We start from the raw sequence: 20,563 nt of genomic DNA, 5'->3' as shown, positions 1-20,563 counted from the left end.
CACACACACACACACACACACACACACACACTCATAGTTTATAGTTTATTTACCTCTTAACAACTTATGAAAATTTGACACTATCCAAACACAAATGCACATTGGAGAGTTTCCCAAATATTTTTCGCCAATATCAGATGTATATTGTATAGTATAGTATTCTGATTTGCTGCTTAAAAATATTTATTTTTATTATTATGTTGAAAACAGCGTAGTATAATTTTTCAGGTTTCTTTGATGAACATAAAATTCTGAATAATAGCATTTACCTGAAATAGAAATCTTTTGTAACATTATGCCTTTCTGTCCATCACTTTTGATAAATTTAAAGCATCCTTGCTAAATAAAAGTTTTAAACCCCCCCCCCCCCCCCCCAATGTAGCTCTCTCTCTCTCTCTATATATATATATATATATATATATATATATATATATATGCACACACAAACCCGATTCCATAAAAGTTGGGACACTGTACAAATTGTGAATAAAAACAGAATGCAATGATGTGGAAGTTTCAAATTTCAATATTTTATTCAGAATACAACAAAGATGACATATCAAATGTTTACACTGAGAAAATTTATAATTTTAAGGGAAAAATAAGCTGATTTTAAATTTCATGGCATCAACACATCTCAAAAAGTTGGGACAAGGCCATGTTTACCACTGTGTTGCATCCCCTCTTCTTTTTATACCAGTCTGTAAATGTCTGGGGACTGAGGAGACAAGTTGCTCAAGTTTAGGAACAGGAATGTTGTCCCATTCTTGTCTAATACAGGCTTCTAGTTGCTCAACTGTCTAAAGATCTTCCTCTTTATGATGCACCAAATGTTTTCTATGGGTGAAAGATCTGGACTGCAGACTGGCCATTTCAGTACCCGGATCCTTCTTCTACGCAGCCATGATGTTGTAACTGATGCAGTACGTGGTCTGGCATTGTCATGTTGGAAAATGCAAGGTCTTCCCTTGCGATGTCTGGATGGGAGCCTATGTTGTTCTAGAACTTGGATATACCTTTCAGCATTGATAGTGCCTTTCCAGATGTGTAAGGTGCCCATGCCACACACAGTCATGCAACCCCATACCATCAGAGATGCAGGCTTCTGAACTGAGCACTGATAACAACTTGGGTTGTCCTTGTCCTCTTTATTCCGGATGACATGGTGTCCCAGTTTTCCATAAAGAACTTCCGATTTTGATTCGTCTGACCACAGAACAGTTTTCCACTTTGCCTCAGTCCATTTTAAATAAGCCTTGGCCCAGAGAAAACGCCTGCACTTCTGGATCATGTTTAGATATCGCTTCTTTTTTTACCTATAGTTTTAGCCGGCAACGGTGAATTGCACCGTGGATTGTGTTCATGACAATGTTTTCTGGAAGTATTCCTGAGCCCATGTTGTGATTTCCATTACAGTAGCATTCCTGTATGTGATGCAGTGCCGTCTAAGGGCCGAAGATCACGGGCATCCAGTATGGTTTTCCGGCCTTGACCCTTACGCACAGAGATTGTTCCAGATTCTCTGAATCTTTGGATGATATTATACACTGTAGATGATGATAACTTCAAACTCTTTGCAATTTTTCTCTGAGAAACTCCTTTCTGATATTGCTCCTCTATTTTTTGCTGCAGCATTGGGGGAATTGGTGATCCTCTGCCCATCTTGACTTCTGAGAGACACTGCTACACTGAGAGGCTCTTTTTATATCCAATCATGTTGCCAATTGACCTAATAAGTTGCAAATTGGTCCTCCAGTTGTTCCTTATATGTACATTTAACTTTTCCGGCCTCTTATTGCTACCTGTCCCAACTTTTTTGGCATGTGTAGCTCTCATGAAATCCAAAATGAGCCAATATTTGGCATGACATTTCAAAATGTCTCACTTTCAACAATTTATATGTTATCTATAATTTTGTGAATAAAATATAAGTTTATGAGATTTGTAAATTGTTCCATTCCTTTTTGTAGTGTCCCAACTTCTTTGGAATCAGGTTTGTGTGTGTACACATACATGTGTGTGTGTGGGGAAGTCATGGCCTACTGGTTAGAGAGTATAAGTATGAGGTTGTGGGTTTGAGCCTCGGGCCAGCAATACCATGACTTAGGTGCCCTTAGGTGCCACCGAACCCCCAACTGCTCCCCGGGCGCCACAGCTAGGGTGACCACCTGCTAATAAGCCCAAGGGGGGACAAGGGGTACGTTTCTGAGGGACAATGTGGGACACCCCATGGGCAGACTCACTGATAGTGGTTTACCCATTTCTAGCACATACCACCTTACATGGTATATTAATAATGCCCTATTCCCCTAAACATGTGTAATTGCTGATGTATGCTCATGACAGAATTGACAGATGCACTTCCACTTACGATTTACTTTAGCTATTTTATTAATTTTTCATTACAATTTATTCACTTTAAATAAATTATAATATAAAATTATAGGATTAAAATGAATTGTAGTTGCTCAACACCACAGGAAAAGTAAAAAAAAAAAGTCTGACATCACAACTCAAGGGAAGGGAATTCACTCATTCACTAATCCCTATATAGTGTATGGCAGTTGAGTTCACTATATCAGGAAGGAGTGAATAAATAAATAAGTGAACGGATTCGGACAGTGACGTATAACCTACACTGCGCGTGAGATTTGGAGCTGTTGCAAAAACATTTCCATGTGTACTTTTATATTACATCTACCTAATTTTAGAAAATAATACTAATAGCAATAATACTCAAAATTACTTTATATTGCAGTTATACATACCTCCCGCGTCAGCTTTGTGGTTTCATCGATAGTATATATATATATTGTAATGCTTTTATGTTCATAATCATTAATTGCTATTAAAATAACGTACTGAGAACAAAAATAAACACACATAAACTTTCATAATTATGTATTTATTACTTTTAGTATCTTGACACTTGCTCAAGCAGCGTTTTGAGCTCAGATAAGATGGTTGTTGAGCGTCCACAGGCGACTGTTAATTTTACATCGGGAAAAATGTCAATTATCCATTTTTGTATGTTAACAACGATGCCACCTCAGTAAATTAGTCAAATAGTAAACTGAGTTATTGCCAACATATTTTAATATAAATAATGTAGGAAAAACGTTAAAACAGAAATAATAAAGATGTAAACTTCATCTCTCATTCAAACTCGCTCGCTCCCGCTCTCGCAGTACCATGCTGAACTGTCAAGTAATGTTCGTTTGACTGCCTGGGGCTCGAGGATATAGAGCCATCAACTTTTTTTGAGCAAGCATTGATTTTGCGTGACACAGTCTCAATTTGCGGGACGCATGAATTGGGCTTCAAACGCTGTGCGCGCACGCGCTACGCGGGATGGGTGGTCACCCTAGCCACAGCATAAATGGCTTCCCACTGCTCTGGGTGTGTTTATGGTTTGTGTGTGTTCACTGCTGTGTGTGTGTGCACTTTAGATGGGTTAAATGCAGAGCACGAATTCTGAGTATGGGTCACCATACTTGGCTGTATGTCACGTCACTCACTCACTATATATACTGACTCCAAGCTTTGAATAGTATAGTGTATAATGTTACAAAAGCTTTTTATTTCAACAAGAATGTTGATCTTTGGATCTTCCTATTCATTAAAGAATCCTGAAAATTGTTATTTATATAATATATTTTGGATCAAATAAATCTAGGCTTTGCTATATAAGCAATTTTTGGTGGGGTTTTTTTCCCGTCTTGTTTGCCACTATAATTGAAGAATGATCTGATTGTTTTAAATTTAAATTCAATTTTGTGAAAAATAAATGTAAAGTCTTGGAATGTATATTCAATCAAATAAAGGAATTTATGAGAAAAGGTAATTATTGAGAAAAAATAGGGTTAATAATGCTTCAGACTCATTGGTGGGGGGGTCTCTTTCAGCTCCCTAACATTTACTTTGAAACAATTTTTAAGTAATACTTTCTCGTAAAACATACTCCAATAACCTGTTTAATTCACAGCTTTGAAAAATCACTCGAGTATATATGGTGTTCAGCACATTGCATTACAGTATTTCCAACCACAACACTCATTGTGCAGTATTAGTATTTTATTAAAGATTTACATGTGTGTACAAAAGGGAGGTAGATGTACAACAACAAGTATACACAATTGTGTTTTAACAGTAATAGAGTGCAAAGCTTCTAAAAATGTAAGCCAAGTCACAGGGTATATACAATACACTTCTAAACGTTTGAAACACTATACAATCCTACCAGTTCTGTACATAGTGTCCAAAAGGTGAGAGCTATCATACAAAAAGTGCATGATGTGTTTATCCAAAATGAGTGGGATCAAACATTGCTTTAGATTGATTGGTCTTTTGTATGCATGAAGACAAATACACAGTCGCATATTTCGGAGTTCACTTAGGCCAGCATGGCAGTAGTTCAGTCTCATTGCATTCAGGATGCATACAAGAGGGGGGAAAAAGTTACTGTCAGTTCAGAAAAATGAATAAACATTCTATCACTGAAAAAAGACAGAATTTGCATTTCTCTAAAAGCTGAGGTCAGTTTGTCCTTCGATGGGCCAATTCAGATTCTTCTGTCAGAAAATAATTGGTTTTGTGAGGGAAATCAGGTTGCATAAGCAGTTAGACTGCAGATCTGGACCGTGAGCGCCTGCTGAGGAGAGATTGCTTCCCTAATTTGTCACGCTTGAATGCGTAAATGACACTCAGGCAGACGGTTCGAAGTTAAAGAGTAGCAGCAGAGGATGCACTTGCCAACAGATGACACAGGTACACTTCAGTACAGACTGTACAGAGTTGTTGATGGGCATTTTTAATTAAAAGTCTCTTTGGTTGCTAACATCTCTTAAAACTTTCTGTCCTCAGTGCAAAATATATGACATACTACAACCAAAATGTGAACCCCTTTTGCTTTAAAACAACTCTGAAAGTCAGACATTTGACAGATTTAAAAAAAAAAATAATAATAATATATTATACATCAAGAACTTTAAAAGCCTTAAACAGTTTGGGTCAACTTTGTAAACAAAATACAACTTACGTTGATGAAGGCAAACTGAAACTTAAGTAAAAGGAAAAATGAAACCTTTTAACATATATATATATATATGAAATAGCTGCCAAAAATGCATATGCTATAATAGATAACATGTATTCTTTACTTATGTTATCACATTATCAATTACAAAGACACTGCCTCCCAGTTAGTATTGACATAAAAAATTGACCATATAACAATATCAAAGCTAATGTAATATTTATAAAACATGCTTTTGTTTATAATGCCAGAGATAGAATGTATTGGATTGTATTTCATCCAATTATAGCTCTATGATACACAAGCATAACACAAAACGTGATCTGCCAAATATGATCGATATAATTGTGAAGAAATGTGTAACCTGAAAAATATTTCCTGACATTGTAATGTGAATTCTGGTGTATATTTGACCAAATATCTGCAATGTTTGTGCAACTGTTGCTACTGCAAAGGCAGTATTTTACGAAATTAAATGATTTATGTCCATTTCTGTCATCTAAAATGAGCACAATGGCAAAATCGAAACATACACAGGCTATATTCTCGCTCTGTATACAATACACAATATTTCTGTTCATAAATGGCATAGATTCTGTAAATCAGCTTTAATTATTTTATATAGTTCATATTTAAAGGTAAAAACACAAGAGCACTAATACACCAAATAAAAGTAACAGTCAGACACGTTAAACCTTTCGAACCTCAAGAGGGAATGATGCCAACTCCGACAAAAATCTGAAATGTCAGTTAAATTATTATTATTGTACATTATTTGTATCCCCTTGACGACTTGTACACCAGCACACTGGAGAAAAAAAAAGGTAAACATTTTCACACAAACCCCTCATTTGAGTTTCGGTTTGAGTCCAGAAGTAAAGATGGCTGAGAACATACTTGCGTGTTTATGTCCACAGTAAGGTTTTCAGCATTTTTTTTTGTCTTTAATGACATGGTCCAATATTTCTAGAGGAGATTTGTGTTCCTTCATGTACTTGTGTGTTAATACAGGCAGTCTGCAGCCATTTAAAATAAGAAAACATTTCGAAAACATGCGTCCGTATCTGGCTGACTCGTCCTTTAGTCTCTGTACATGTAAGTCCACCAGAATAAAGGTAGAACGGGTGGTACATCACTCTGATTTGTGACAGTACAGGTCTTTGAGTGCTTTGAGTTCCTCGATGAGAGTTTTGTTCTGGTTCTCCAAAACGGCCACACGGTTCTCCAGACACTTGACATATTCTTTTTTCTTTCGACGGCACTCACGAGCAGCTTCTCTAAAGGGGGGGAATATATCTGAGATCTACTTAGCAGATGTTTTGATGAATCTTTTTGGTCCAAAATGGGGTTGACAAAATCAATAAACAGAAATGTCATGATTCTCTGTTACAGCAAAAATTCCTTTATTTAAAGATAAATATTATACTGCGCATGCCTTCATTTAAAACCTGTTAACTGTCACCCGTCCCCTCTGTGGGACGCCTACATTTAACTTCACTATATTACAATTAAATCTAATCTTGACAAACTGTATATCGTTGGAAAGGTCTAAGACTCCCAAATATATATTTTACCAATGTTTTTTGTTAAAAATTATGTAGGAAAAGTAATCGATTAATTTATGACAAGAGTGCACCCTCAAAAATATACATCATAACAGGAGTTTTGATCTTTGTTTTAAAAAAAAACACATTTTAGAAATCATCAGAAATTATATATCAACTGAAAACTTAAAATCTTAAAATTCGTCCTTTAAAACTCATTTTAAAATCAGACATTGCATTACCATGTAAATGCTACATCAATATCATGTTAAAAAATGTTTTCATTCATGAATTATAAAAATTTAAGTTTGGATCGTGCACTACAAAGTCTATGCTCAAAAATGTGAGTGACAGTTAAGGGGTTTACGATGAATGCTATTATACATATTAACAAACAAAATTAAAACAATTAAAATGACATGTATCCTTCAAATATTACACATCCTTTATCTCTTTTTTTTTGTTAATTATATTTATTCATGAATATTATCAACATAATGAAAAACAGCAGGTATTTTAAGATACATTTACTACAAATTCTAATGCGAAGATCCAATTTTTGTCTCTGTTTTCACATCACACAGGCTATATTTACACTGCCTTGCATACATCTGTCAGATAGCTCTCAAGTATTGAAATTAGTCAGTAATCTATGGCGCTGACACAGTAAAAAGATATTGATATTGTATAATCAAAAGTTAAGATTATAAGAAATTAATACTTCTGTTCAGCAAGGACATATTAATCGATCAAGTCTAAGAGTAAAGACATTGATGCTTTCAAAATATAAATAAATAAATGCTGTTCTTTAAAATATTCTGTTCATCAAAGAATCCTGGAAACCATTAATCACCGTTTCTATATTAAGCAGCTGTTTTCAACATTGATAATATTAGGAAGTGATCACTCCTTGATCACAAAATCAGCATATTAGAATGATTTCTGAAGGATCATGTGACACTGAAGACTGAAATGATGGCTGCTGAAAATGCAGCTTTCCCAATATTTCACAATAGTCTTATTTTTATTGTATCTTTGGTGAGCATAAGACACTTCATTCAAAAATGTAAAAATAAAAATATTAACAACACAAACGGTATTGTACATACACAAGAGTATCAACCGGTTCAGAAGGTATGAGCATAAATGATAAGGCTGACTTTACGTTTGCTTTTACAAAAAACCTGTTACCTGTTCTTCATGAGGCGGACCTCCCTCTTGCGCGTGGCCTCTTCAGCACCTCCTTGGCTTGGCATGGCCGGAGAGGATGCCATGACCACACCTGGAGCAATAGTGCTAGTTGGGGCAGTACGAATTTGATAGGCCTGAACATCTCCAGAAGCAGCTTACGGACAGACAAAATACATCCAACAAACAATTAATCCTTAAAGCATAGAAACATGATCTTTAACATGGAATAGCCCAGAGTGACACAGCAGGGCAAATAGTTAAAAACAATATAAAAATGGATAGTATTTAAGCAATTTCCTGGTTTGTATCTTTGTAAAAAATCAGGGGAAAACAGTCCAGCTCACCTTGTACCACCACTTGATTGCTGGGCACCAGTATCTGTTGACCGTCACTGGTCTGGGCGTACTGCAGGATGGTGGTCCCTGGCTGGGCTGCTGCTGCATTGGTCATGGTTAGAGTCTGCAATCCCTGCACTCCATCTGTACCATTATTTGCAAGCTGAATGGCTCCACCCTGTGTAATGGCGACTGAAGAAGAAACGGCATTTAAGAGGTGGTTTGGTGACAATTTGCCAAAAAATTTTGGTGACAAGCTGTGCACATGGAACCAAATATTTTGGGAATTATGGTAAAATGGTGCACCAGACATTTTGAGCAGTGCTTATAAAGTGGGAGGTGTAGGTCTGAACCCCAAAATATCCCAAACTTCAGTCATGGACTTACTGTACTGGCCGCTGCTGGTCTGATATATTGGAGTTGGCACGGTCACTGTAGTGATGGCAGGCGCAGCGTCCTCCTCGGATTTCTCCTCTTCGATTCTCGGAACTCCTGGAGCGTCTGATGACAGGTCATTCAGGATTTTCCTGTAGATCACAGACAGCTGTTGACTTGAAAATGTCCTCACTTATGCAAAACCATTGAAGACCGCATGCGTACCTATATGAGGGGCGCCTAGAAAGGATCTCTCTTCGTTTTTGAGAGTCAGCCACACTGTCCACTGACTCCTGTGAGTCCTCACTCTCCGCTACTGTGGAAATCTGATCAACAGATTTAGATCTGACCGTATGGCACGAATTTTACATAATTGCATGTTAAGAGAACCATTGCAATTGAATGGAATGGTGAATGGAATACATCAAAATTGAAATACATCTTTTTACTTGATAATCAGCCATAAACATGTAGAGATATTGGAAGTTTTAAGCTGTCTTACCTGGACAGTCTGCACCTGTGGAGACTGAATGACTGAAGGTTGAGCAGCCTGAATTACTCCATGCACTTGTACTGTTTGACCATTGGGCAGCTGCACCAGGGTGACTGTGGGTCCTGTGGCACTAGCGTGTCCGGCAGCCATTGTTACCTATCCAACATCACACAAACATTCAAATACAGTCATCCTGTCGCTAATGTCAGACTCTTGATTCAATGTTTTAGCTCTTCATGATTCAAAATAAACAGATTACGATAAAGCCTGAATTCTCTACATGGTAGTAAACAACTGATTATGTTCGTACCTGTGCAAGAGTGGCGATTTGGGCCTGTGTGATCTGTTGGTTCTCAGTTTCAGAGACCGCAGTGTCTGCACCCTGCTGGGCATCGGCTCCCGACTCCATGGTCATCGAGTTAGCTGGTAAGAAACAGGATGGAAATGACAAAACCTTGAGTTTACATTTTTGCCACATGTACAAAAAAACAAAGTGCCATTATTTTGAAGTAGACAAAAACAATCAATATAACAAGCAAGAGCTGATACATATATAATATTTTTAATCATCATACATTCTTATATCATGTCATCCCACTGTTAAATTACATTTAGTGTTCAATTTAAATTTTGGAACAATCTTATTGAAAAACAAAAACAAAAACCAAGTTTAATGTTAGTTAATGGCCCACATCATTCAAAATATATTATTTTGTGTTCAACAGAATAAAGAAACTCAGGTTTGGAAGAAGTTAATATTGGTGAACTATCCCTTTAACATCCCACAAAACACTTTAGAACTAATTATAATATATTATAATACTAAATTCTTACACTTAATTATGTTGTCGTTTGCTAATTTCTGTGATTGTTTCATGTTTCAGGTATGAATTTTAAAACGATAATAAACAGGTTTAAAATAATGATGATAATTTGAATAAATACTGCAATAATCTATTCAAAAATAAGAAATATGATTTCACGGTGACTTGAATTACATAAATTATTAATATATGTCAAGTAAGTTAACACTACTTCCACAGCCTCAACCTGAAACGGATGTGGCATTGCCAGTGGTGTAATGTAACGAAGTAAAAGTACTTCGTTACAGTAGCCTACTTAAGTATTTTTGGGAGTACGTGTACTTTACCTGAATTTTTTAAATTTCAGCCAACTTTTACTCCACTACATTTCCTAATTAAAATGTATACTTTTACTCCGATACATTTCCCCTAAGTATATTCGTTAGGCTACTTACTGCAAAATAGTCCGAAGAACACAGACTGCAGGAAAGCAGGTTTGACGAATCAGTGTTAAACCGAACAAGTTAAAGCCCTATTCGCACAGGATTAGTATTATCTAAGGACCTTGTGTGATTTTACTCAAATTTACTGATTTGTCTCCCGGATACCCTGATGTCAAGGCTTTGAGAGTCCCGTTCTATGGTCCAGATCATAGAGAGTAAAAGAAATGGACACAGCGACCCCATTTGGAATGAATGGAGACAAGTGAAGTCAATTAAGCCCCTTTCACACTGCCATTCCGGCAAATACACGGTAAAGTGTTCCGGCAATTGTTCCCGGGTCGCTAGATTTTGCACTTTCACACTGCCAGTGATTACCCGGGATATCTGTGTGCTTTCACACACAACCCGTGAAGATCCCGTAACGACACGTGACATCAAAGCGTGACCTGTAATGTACGAGTCGAAAACTTTAGGCACGCTATACTTTCACTGAAGCAAGCAAACGATCTCGGCGTCAGCGCGGAAAGTGAGGAACTAACAGATCTCTGCCTCATTAAAGTTTGCTCATATTTTTTTGTCGCGAACGTTGATCTTTCTTCTAAACAGATGGTAAAAGAGTCGCGCAATAATGCGCGTCATCACTTCGACACGGCATTAGATCTGGCTTTTGTTCACACAGCGCTCGGCCCGGGTTAAACACGGCAATGTTACTAGGTCCCCGACCCGGGTTCAATGCCGGAATCAATCCCGGGACATGGTTGCTTTCATACATAAGGCGACCTGGCAATGTTTCATGGCAATATGCTGGGTCAGACGTGCAGTGTGAAAGGGGCTTTAGAAGCACGCACTTCCTGGGGGTCGAGCATACTGCGCAGACTCAAACTGAGCTTGATGACGTAGATGTCACGTGAGCAACCTGTAAGTCTTCTAATCGCTGTGCCAAGAGAAATCTGAATCACCCACCGAATCTTGCAGAGAAGGCGAGCGTGAACAGGAGCACATTTTGGTAAGTATTCTGATTAATTATCTCCCTTGACTTCATGGCTCCACGTCCCCCCGATAGCCTCATAGACAGTAAAAGATTGTCTGCGAGCTTCTCCTCCTGTCCATACGGTAATTTCTCTACTGTGCGACAGAGAGTCGCAGGTTATGATGCAATCGTTAGCCTATTTTTTACAAAAACTGCTTCTACGGGACCATAACGTAAGATACAAGGTAATGAAGCCTTTTATACATTTTCGTGTTTCTTTAGAAATAATTAATGGACAAATGGAGTCTTTAAACGCCTCAGATGTAAAGTTATTTGTTGTCAAAGTGACGCCAAAATGAATGGGAGTCAATGGAATGCTAACAGCAGGTGGGGGTCCGCTAGCCAATGGCGGCGCCCAGGAATGCTGCAATAAAATATGAAACCCTGCCCCCCTGGTCCAGATGGATTAAAAAAAAATAAAAATAACTTGATATAGTTTCTTGCGCTGAGTCATTTACATTTCACCAGGTTCAAATAATATCTCAAGCTTTATGCTTGATTTATTTGTATCACATTAACCTCAAAATCTTTTCAGCTTTCTCTTTCTGTGAACTATGGTGTAGCGATATGATGACAGCACCCAAAATACTATTAAACACTCCAACGCAGCTCCACTCTTTGCAGAAGATGGATAAAAAGGTGCACAGGAAACAAAAACCTCAAAATTATATAAGACCCGCAAAATCCAGGCCAAATCCCAGACATGCCGATTAGCACGGGACTATATTGTCACAGGACCTCTGTGTTCGGCGAAATATGGTAAATTAGGTCTTTTGCAGGGGAATTTTTACTTTACAGACATGGTCGATTCGCACGGGATTAAGATCGCAGACAACCTCCGCAATTATTACAAATGACTGGAGGTCACCAGGTAATACTAATTAATCAGCCTTTAGTCTCCTGAAAAAAAAAGTGCTTATGTGCTCTATATCACACAGAGTACCATTTTTCTGCAGATGCATGAATAGCCTACATTTGATGATCATTTTATATAATTTCAGTACAGCAAAATAAAGTAAAAGTAAAATATTGCTTTTTTAAAAAAAAGATGATGCAGTGATTCACTCATTAACAGAGTCAAATGCTTTTTTTCTGAATGAATCAGCCGTTTGAATGAATCTGTTGAATCATTCACCTGCTGTCACCTACTGGCGGTTTTAATTTCACATTTCGACTTTTTTTCATGTTTTAAATTATTTAAAATGTCAATATTCAACGTTTTATGTTAAAAACAAAACATTAGGCATTTTAATACATCTGTATCTGCAGTTTAAATGAATCAGTGTCCTCTCTGAGATACATAATCTCTGTAAATACAAGCTATTTCAGATGCAGATTCCAGAAATGTTTTCTCATGTTGGAATGAAAGACACTATACCGGATGAAGTGCTTCTTATTCTTACCCAAAAATACAAAACAAAAGAAATAGTTAAAACTGAACACGATCTTGCTACTCGAGCATTGTATGAACGCAAGATATCTGTACTTTTACTTGAGTATGACTTTCAGGTACTTTAATTCCTTTCTTCCTTGTTACTGTGACTTCTTTCAATAAATGTGCATTAAGTTTGTTATAAGTACCACTGCATCATGGCATCCTAATGCCAGCACATTCATTACAATTCTAAAAGAATAACTGCATCCAAGCCAGGGGTACTGTAATACTACTAGGTATCACAATGTAGTTTAGCTGGTATAATATTGTAACATGATAAGAATATGAAAGCCCAACCCAAACAAAGTTTAATACCCACTAAAATGTCTTGTCCAGTTTTATAAGACAAGCAAATGAAAATGAAGCTCTAGACTTTCTTGGAAAGAGAAGCTAATTTTAGAATACACAAATATAGCCACACATTAGTTAAGTATGACTAAATCGTTCCTGTGCTGCAACTCTATATGGAGTTTTAATTTAATCATTTGACATCACGTCGGAAATAAGGCGCACATTTCCTGCACTCGAGACAAGCGCAGTTATGAATCAATACAATGGGTGTTTGGTCTAAAAACTGAGGCTGCAACACTGCATGTCCATAGATAAAAGTTTTTCCCAGAAACCGATCTTGTCCATGGAAAAAACTGCATCAAATATCTCTTGTCTTCATTTAAAGTTGCTAAATTTAAGATACAGAAACAAACTGGTGAATCATTGCTGAAAATTTTTACGTTCAGGATACAGTGAACTCTGATGCATTAGCACAGAACATTGGCAGGTCTCTCTTGAAACATACGCCTACATAGGGCGATGCAATGCATTACAGTGCAAGTAAAAATTAATCAAAATCCCAGTGTGAATTTAAAGAGTTTGCAGGTTCTCATTAAATAAAGTCCAAGTGCGTAACCCCAAGGTGCTCTGAATTTTTTTTATTTCTGCATTGGTCTACAATTGCATCTAATATTAGAGTGTAAAATTACTAGTGCACTGGCCAGTGATAAAAAAAAATTAAGTACTGCAATAAAGGTGTCATCATATAGATTTTTTATTATTATTGAAAGTGTATCACAATATGCTGTGAATGCAGTCCTGGCTTCCCTTGACTGTTCAGCATTTGTAGATTTTGGAGTGCCTGTCCTCCAGGCCTCTTCCTCTGGAGAGGAACAGTTCGATTAATTGACCCCATAGTAAGGATATAGGTTTTCATATATGAACATGTGACTGGCTTCAGCCTTCTTGGATACAAATCCCACTAACACTGGCGGGTTAAGCTGAGTTGAGGAAAGTGGTGCTTGTAACATCCCACCACATTTTATTTTTTATATAGCATGGCATGCCTTTTTTTTTTTACATCACCAATAATAATGCAATTTACAGACACAACAAAAAAAGAAGAAAAAAAAAACATCAAAAGAATATAAAAAAAATAAATAAAGGTTTTTTCAATTAAAAAAATAAGTTTTTTAAAAAACATTTTAAACAGGTTTTTTCTTTTACACACTTCCCTTATTTGCTATTGGGTGAACCAACAAACAAGAGTTTGAGAGAAACATCTTATACCACCAAACTAAACAATGCTTTTAAGATCATTAAAATATCATAATGTTTTGTGATTATATAATATTAATATATAATGATAAAATAAATATATAAGAAATAACACAATGTTTTATTATCATTAGTGGCTGTTTTTCTCTAATTGTGTGTGAAACAATAAGGCCAATAAAGCACTTTAAAAAAATAAAAAGATGAGAAAGGGACCAGCATAGCAGAAGGCATGAACTGACAGTAATGTGATCTCATGACGCTCAGAGTCTACCTGTGGTTTGATTGGTCATGCATAGTTCTCCCTCTACTTTTCAAATCCTATTTTCTGCCAGACAGATTATTCTAGGAAGCATGTAGCTGTTGTGCATTTATATATCTTTACATCTAAAACTATAAGTGAGCATCCGTAAAACAGACTACAGTTATTCCAAAAGATAATAATAATAATAATAATAAATAAATAAATCTTATTTGCTTTTTTGTCATTGTGGAAAGATCAGGAATAATGTCTTAAAATTCATAATCAAGTTGACTTGTATTTGAATAGATATGTGGAATTTAATATAAAAATATGCAATGCAGTACTGCATTTATTAGGCATATGCAATGTATAGAAGCTAAAAAGTTTTCAATATTGTGTATTTGCTGGAGGGTGTGCAATCACAGCTCTTAGAATACAATGAAACAGTGCAATAATAACCCAGTCCTAAAGATCTGTAATCTAATCTGAGTGTGTCCAATAAATCGCACAATGCATCAAGGAAATCAGAGAAGATTAAATTATTCCTGGATGATATAAGAGTATTACACCCTGAATCCACCCAGCAGCATACATTTTGTCTAGCCAGTGTGTGAAAGAAGGCAACAACAAAGGGGAAAACTATGGAGGTAAATCAGTAGCTAAACTCGAGAGGTTGAAGATCTGAATGTGAGAACTTGTCATATTAATATTTGTATTTGTAAGTTAAAATTTACACTCACAGCTCTGATGTGAAAAGCTGAATCTTTCAATTTGCACACACAGACAATGATCAAAACACCCGTGTTTTGAATTGGAAGTTGTAGATTAATAGTCACAAATGTGTAGAATGACATTCACACAAAGAAAATGACATACACACATGTTTACGACATATTTACTTTTGCACTTTACTTCAGTTTTGCTGCACAACGTCAAGTCAGCACTTACAACCTCCCAGATCTGGAAGTACAAGTTCAAATCCTAGCGCTCTGACTTTTTCTACTCTTTTTGCGGTATTCTTGTTGCAAAACTCACTTGTGCACTTGTATATGCAGATGTGAGAGAGCAGAGCTGTGGGCGGGGCTTTGGTGCGAATGAAGACATTTTATTGGTCGATGCCCGACCAATGAACAACGCCAATTGTTTTCACTGAATATCCTTAGCTTTGACAGGATTTAAAGACACTGCATTCATTTTGCCATTCAGGTATTATCTAGTAGACAAATAATGCAACATATTTTATATGTATATCCCACTGCATATTACAGAGTAAACTCGCTGTACCAGAGCATGCTTTGATCTCACCGCCACGCGGTCACGTGGTTCATGGAGCTATCAATAGTACTAAACTAAACATTTTGTTAATATGCTTGACATGTATTAATTGGGACAGACAGCAGTTTCATTATATTTGCAGCGAATTCTAGTCATTTGTAACACATAAAGTGCATTGATTATGCATGGATTACTACATTGACTAATGACTATGTGTTACAATAGCATTTTATACTGGAAAATGGAACAGCATTATGTTCTCATACTCCTCCTTGGCAGTTAAATGTGACTAAACAATTAAGAGTAGCTTTTAACCAATAAAATAACTGTACTACATGTTAACTCAGTCCTGTTTAGTTAATTTGAAGAGATCATGGTACTAAATAATATGCGCAATAATTATGATCCATGAATGACCATTTGAAATATAACATTTTCTAATATGGTTATTTATACTACAATAACTGTAGTATTTAGGTTTAAATTCCAGTGCAAAGAGGCACGCTTTAAATTAGAGGCATATTCATATGCAATTCCATTGTTTAAACACTAGATGGCCTTGTTGATGTTTAATAAATACATGTATTTAGCTCTACTAGTTGCTCAAAACAGTATTTCTGGTCATAAGTGCTTATTTTTTAGGTTTCAGAATCAGAATCAGAATCAGAATGAGCTTTATTGCCAGGTATGTTCACACATACGAGGAATTTGTTTTCGTGACAGAGCTCCGCAGTGCAACATAACAGCGACAGAACAAAAAACACAATAAGGAATAAAAAATACAAAAAAATACAAATAGGTGGGTAAGGATTGACAATATACAAATTGACAATGTATGGCAGGTATATTAAAAAGAGCATTTATGTATGTACATGTATATTATGTGGAAAAATTGTAACTGTACGCTAAGTATGTGTGTTTGGATAAATAAGTGTATGTGTATATAAATATAAGTAGTATAGTGTGTTCCATGTATGTACATGTATATTATGTGCAAAAGATTTACGTGTACGCTAAGTATGTGTGTTGGATAAAAAGTGTAGTGTATATAAATATAAATAGTGTAGTGTGTCCCACAGTTATTATCAGCTGTTCATAAGATGGATTGCCTGAGGGAAGAAACTGTTCCTGTGTCTGGTCGTTCTGGTGCTCAGTGCTCTGTAGCGTCGACCAGATGGCAACAGTTCAAAGAGGGAGTGTGCTGGATGTGAGGGGTCCAGAGTGATTTTAACAGCCCTTTTGCTCACTCTGGATAAGTACAGTTCTTGAATAGATGGGAGGGTTGTACCGATAATTCGCTCAGCAGTCCGGACTACCCTCTGTAGTCTTCTGAGGTAGGATTTAGAAGCTGAGCTGAACCAGACAGTTACTGAAGTGCAGAGGATGGATTCGATGATGGTGGAGTAGAACTGTTTCAGCAGATCCTGTGGCAGGTTAAACTTCCTCAGCTGGCGAAGGAAGTACAACCTCTGCTGGGCCTTTTTCACAATGGAGTCAATGTGAATGTCCCACTTCAGGTCCTGAGAGATAGTGGTGCCCAGGAACCTGAATGACTCCACTGCAGTCACAGTGCTGTTCATGATGGTGAGTGGGGGGAGTGCAGGGGGGTTTCTCCTGAAGTCCACGATCATCTCCACTGTTTTGAGCGTGTTAAGCTCCAGGTTGTTGAGACTGCACCAGACAGCCAGCTCTTTAACCTCCTGTCTGTAAGCAGACTCGTCACCGTCCTGAATGAGGCCGATGAGTGTGGTGTCATCTGCAAACTTCAGGAGCTTGACAGAGGGGTCCTTAGATGTGCAGTCATTAGTGTACAGGGAGAAGAGCAGTGGGGAGAGAACACAGCCCTGGGGAGCTCCGGTGCTGATTGTACGGGTGCTGGATGTGTATTTTCCCAGCCTCACTAGCTGCTGCCTGTCTGTCAGGAAGCTGTTGATCCACTGACAGACGGAGGTGGGCACGGAGAGCTGAGTTAGTTTGGGCAGGAGGAGGTTTGGGATGATCGTGTTGAAGGCAGAGCTGAAGTCCACAAACAGGATCCTCACATAGGTCCCCGGTCTGTCTAGGTGTTGCAGAACATAATGCAGTCCGATGTTTACTGCATCGTCCACAGACCTGTTTGCTCTGTTTTCAAATGACTTCATGACTACAGACGTTAGAGCCACAGGCCTGTAGTCATTTAGTCCTGTAATTTTGGATTTCTTTGGGATGGGGATGATGGTGGAGCGTTTGAAGCATGAAGGGACTTCGCACAGCTCCAGCGATCTGTTGAAGATCTTTGTGAAGATGGGGGCCAGCTGGTCAGCACAGGATTTCAGACAGGCTGGTGTAACACAATCTGGGCCTGGTGCTTTTTTCCTTTTCTGCTTCCTGAAGACCTGGCGCACCGCATCCTCGCTGATCTGTATTGCAGGTGTGGGGGAGAGGGGGGATGCAGGAGGTGTGAATGGTGAGAGCGCTTGATTGGAGAGGTGTTCAGGGTGGGTTGCAGGAGTTGTGAGTGGTGTGAACAGTTGTTTGGAGAGGCATTCAGGGTTGGTTGCAGGAGTTGTGAATGGTGAGAGCGGTTGATTGGAGAGGTGATCAGGATGGGTTGCAGGAGCTGTGAACGGTGTGAACGGTTGTTTGGAGAGGCATTCAGGGTTGGTTGCAGGAGCTGTGAATGGTGTGAACGTTTGTTTGGAGAGGCATTCAGGGTTGGTTGCAGGAGTTGTTATTGGTGTGAACGGTTGTGTGGAGAGGTGTTCAGGGCAGGTGATGGGTGTTCTTTCAAACCTGCAGTAAAACTCGTTCAGATCGTCTGCCAGTCGTTGATTTTCCACAGTGCTGGGGGGTGGTGTCTTGTAATTGGTGATCTTCTTTAGGCTTTTCCACACTGATGCGGAGTCGTTCGAAGTGAACTGAGTCCTTATTTTTTCAGAATAATTCCTCTTTGCCACTTTGATCTCCTTTTCCAGTGTGTATTTAGCCTGTTTATACAAGACATTGTCCCCCTTCACGTAAGCATCTTCTTTGGCCTGACGGAGCTGTCTGAGTTTTGCAGTGAACCACGGTTTGTCATTGTTGTAATTTAGTTGAGTCTTGGTAGGAATACACATATCCTCACAGAAACTGATATATGATGTTACGGTCTCTGTGAGTTCATCCAGATCGGTGGTAGCAGCTTCAAAAACACTCCAATCAGTGAGGTCAAAACAAGATTGTAAATCCTGCTCTGCTTCATTAGTCCATCTTTTTACAGTCCTTAATACAGGTTTAGCTGATTTTAGTTTCTGCCTGTAGGTCGGTATAAGACGGTATGATGGTAGGTCGGTTTTGCTGTTTAATGTACATTTAGACATTATTAAACACTCGTTTTTTATTAAAAAAATAATAATAATGTTGCATTTAAAAAGGTTCATTACTGACAAGCAAATTAGGAATTTAACCCAATGAAGATGTTAAAATTATTTTTACAAAACATAAAAATAATAAAAACAGCATTATATTGCAACTCTGGTAGAGTGATATGCAGTGGGATATACATATAAAATATGTTGCATTATTTGTCTACTAGATAATACCTGAATGGCAAAATGAATGCAGTGTCTTAAAATCCTGTCAAAGCTAAGGATATTCCATTCAGTGAAAACAGTTGGCGTTGTTCATTGGTCGGGCATCGACCAATAAAATGTCTTCATTCGCACCAAAGCCCCGCCCACAGCTCTGCTCTCTCACATCTGCATATACACGTGCACAAGTGAGTTTCGAAAAACAAGAATACCGCAAAAAGAGTAGCAAAAGTCAGAGCGCTAGGATTTGAACTTGTACTTCCAGATCTGGGAGGTTGTAAGTGCCGACTTGACGTTGTGCAGCGAAACTGAAGTAAAGTGCAAAAGTAAATATGTCGTAAACATGTGTGTATGTCATTTTCTTTGTGTGAATGTCATTCTACACATTTGTGACTATTAATCTACAACTTCCAATTCAAAACACGGGTGTTTTGATAATTGTCTGTGTGTGTAAATTGAAAGATTCAGCTTTTCACATCAGAGCTGTGAGTGTAAATTTTAACTTACAAATACAAATATTAATATGACAAGTTCTCACAATCAGAGCTTCAACCTCTCGAGTTTTGCTACTGATTTACCTTTATAGAAAACCCACATATATGATCTGCACAGATGAATTGGGAATCCAGAGATGTTGTGCATCCATATTTCCCTGCATTTTAAATGATCAGCCATGCATCAAGATTTCCCACCCTGGGTTTGTGTTGCTCTCCCGTTTGCATCCCCACCCTCTGCATGCAACAACTACAGCCGCCATGATCTCTTTGTTTCCAACGGGCCGAACCCAAACCAGACTCTTATGCCATTCGAGACGAGCCCTTTCCCTCCGGACACTTGTCTCCGCTTACCGATACAGACTCCCTCCGTCACTCTCGAGCCCTCGGAGCTCCACTTTTATTCAGGCCGACACGTAAGAGATCGCGTCAGGCTACACCTCCGTCGCGTCACCGAGAACAACAACACAGAGAACGAGACGAAAATCCGATCATCAACCCCACTGCACTGAACGAGAGCTGCCGAGAGTGTGACGGAAAAAGTCGAGTGGTGACGGAAATGGACGAAGCACTGCCGAAGCTTAACGAAACAGTGCGAATATGACGTACGGTATTTGTGCAAAACTTGTAAATGAATCTCGGCAGATATTTTTAAAACGGAACATTGTTAAGCGTACATAAAACTACCTAATAAATATAAAAAAGAAACGCTAGTTTTACAGCCTGGTGTTCAGCTTGTTAACTGGTATCCAATCTTGCCATTAAACCAGCCA

At 38.0% G+C, this 20,563-nt stretch overlaps 1 protein-coding gene across 1 annotated transcript; it reads right to left on the bottom strand.

Annotated features, from left to right (window-relative positions):
* Positions 1-5,637: 5,637 nt before the first annotated feature.
* On the bottom strand, positions 5,638-20,299 carry LOC132095130 (cyclic AMP-responsive element-binding protein 1). The gene is made up of 8 exons (XM_059499908.1): positions 20,145-20,299; positions 9,284-9,396; positions 8,983-9,129; positions 8,706-8,806; positions 8,493-8,632; positions 8,115-8,297; positions 7,771-7,924; positions 5,638-6,312 (listed from the first exon to the last, which is right to left on the bottom strand). Exons 2-8 carry the CDS (start codon positions 9,386-9,388, stop codon positions 6,168-6,170), a joined length of 975 nt encoding a protein of 324 aa, XP_059355891.1. The 5' UTR covers positions 9,389-9,396; positions 20,145-20,299; the 3' UTR covers positions 5,638-6,167.
* Between the last annotated feature and the right edge of the window lie 264 nt (positions 20,300-20,563).

The sequence above is a fragment of the Carassius carassius genome, chromosome 19 (assembly GCF_963082965.1).
Source record: "Carassius carassius chromosome 19, fCarCar2.1, whole genome shotgun sequence".
Lineage (NCBI taxonomy): Eukaryota > Metazoa > Chordata > Actinopteri > Cypriniformes > Cyprinidae > Carassius > Carassius carassius.
This window is presented reverse-complemented; position numbering and strand designations above follow the sequence as displayed.

Excerpts from the sequence above, each read along its gene's own strand:
- LOC132095130 (XM_059499908.1), bottom strand. The coding sequence starts at position 9,388 with ATGACCATGGAGTCGGGAGCCGATGCCCAGCAGGGTGCAGACACTGCG. Across the intron at positions 9,130-9,283 it reads AAATCGCCACTCTTGCACAG|GTAACAATGGCTGCCGGACA; the intron begins GTACGAACATAA and ends GATGTTGGATAG. Across the intron at positions 7,925-8,114 it reads CAATCAAGTGGTGGTACAAG|CTGCTTCTGGAGATGTTCAG; the intron begins GTGAGCTGGACT and ends TCTGTCCGTAAG.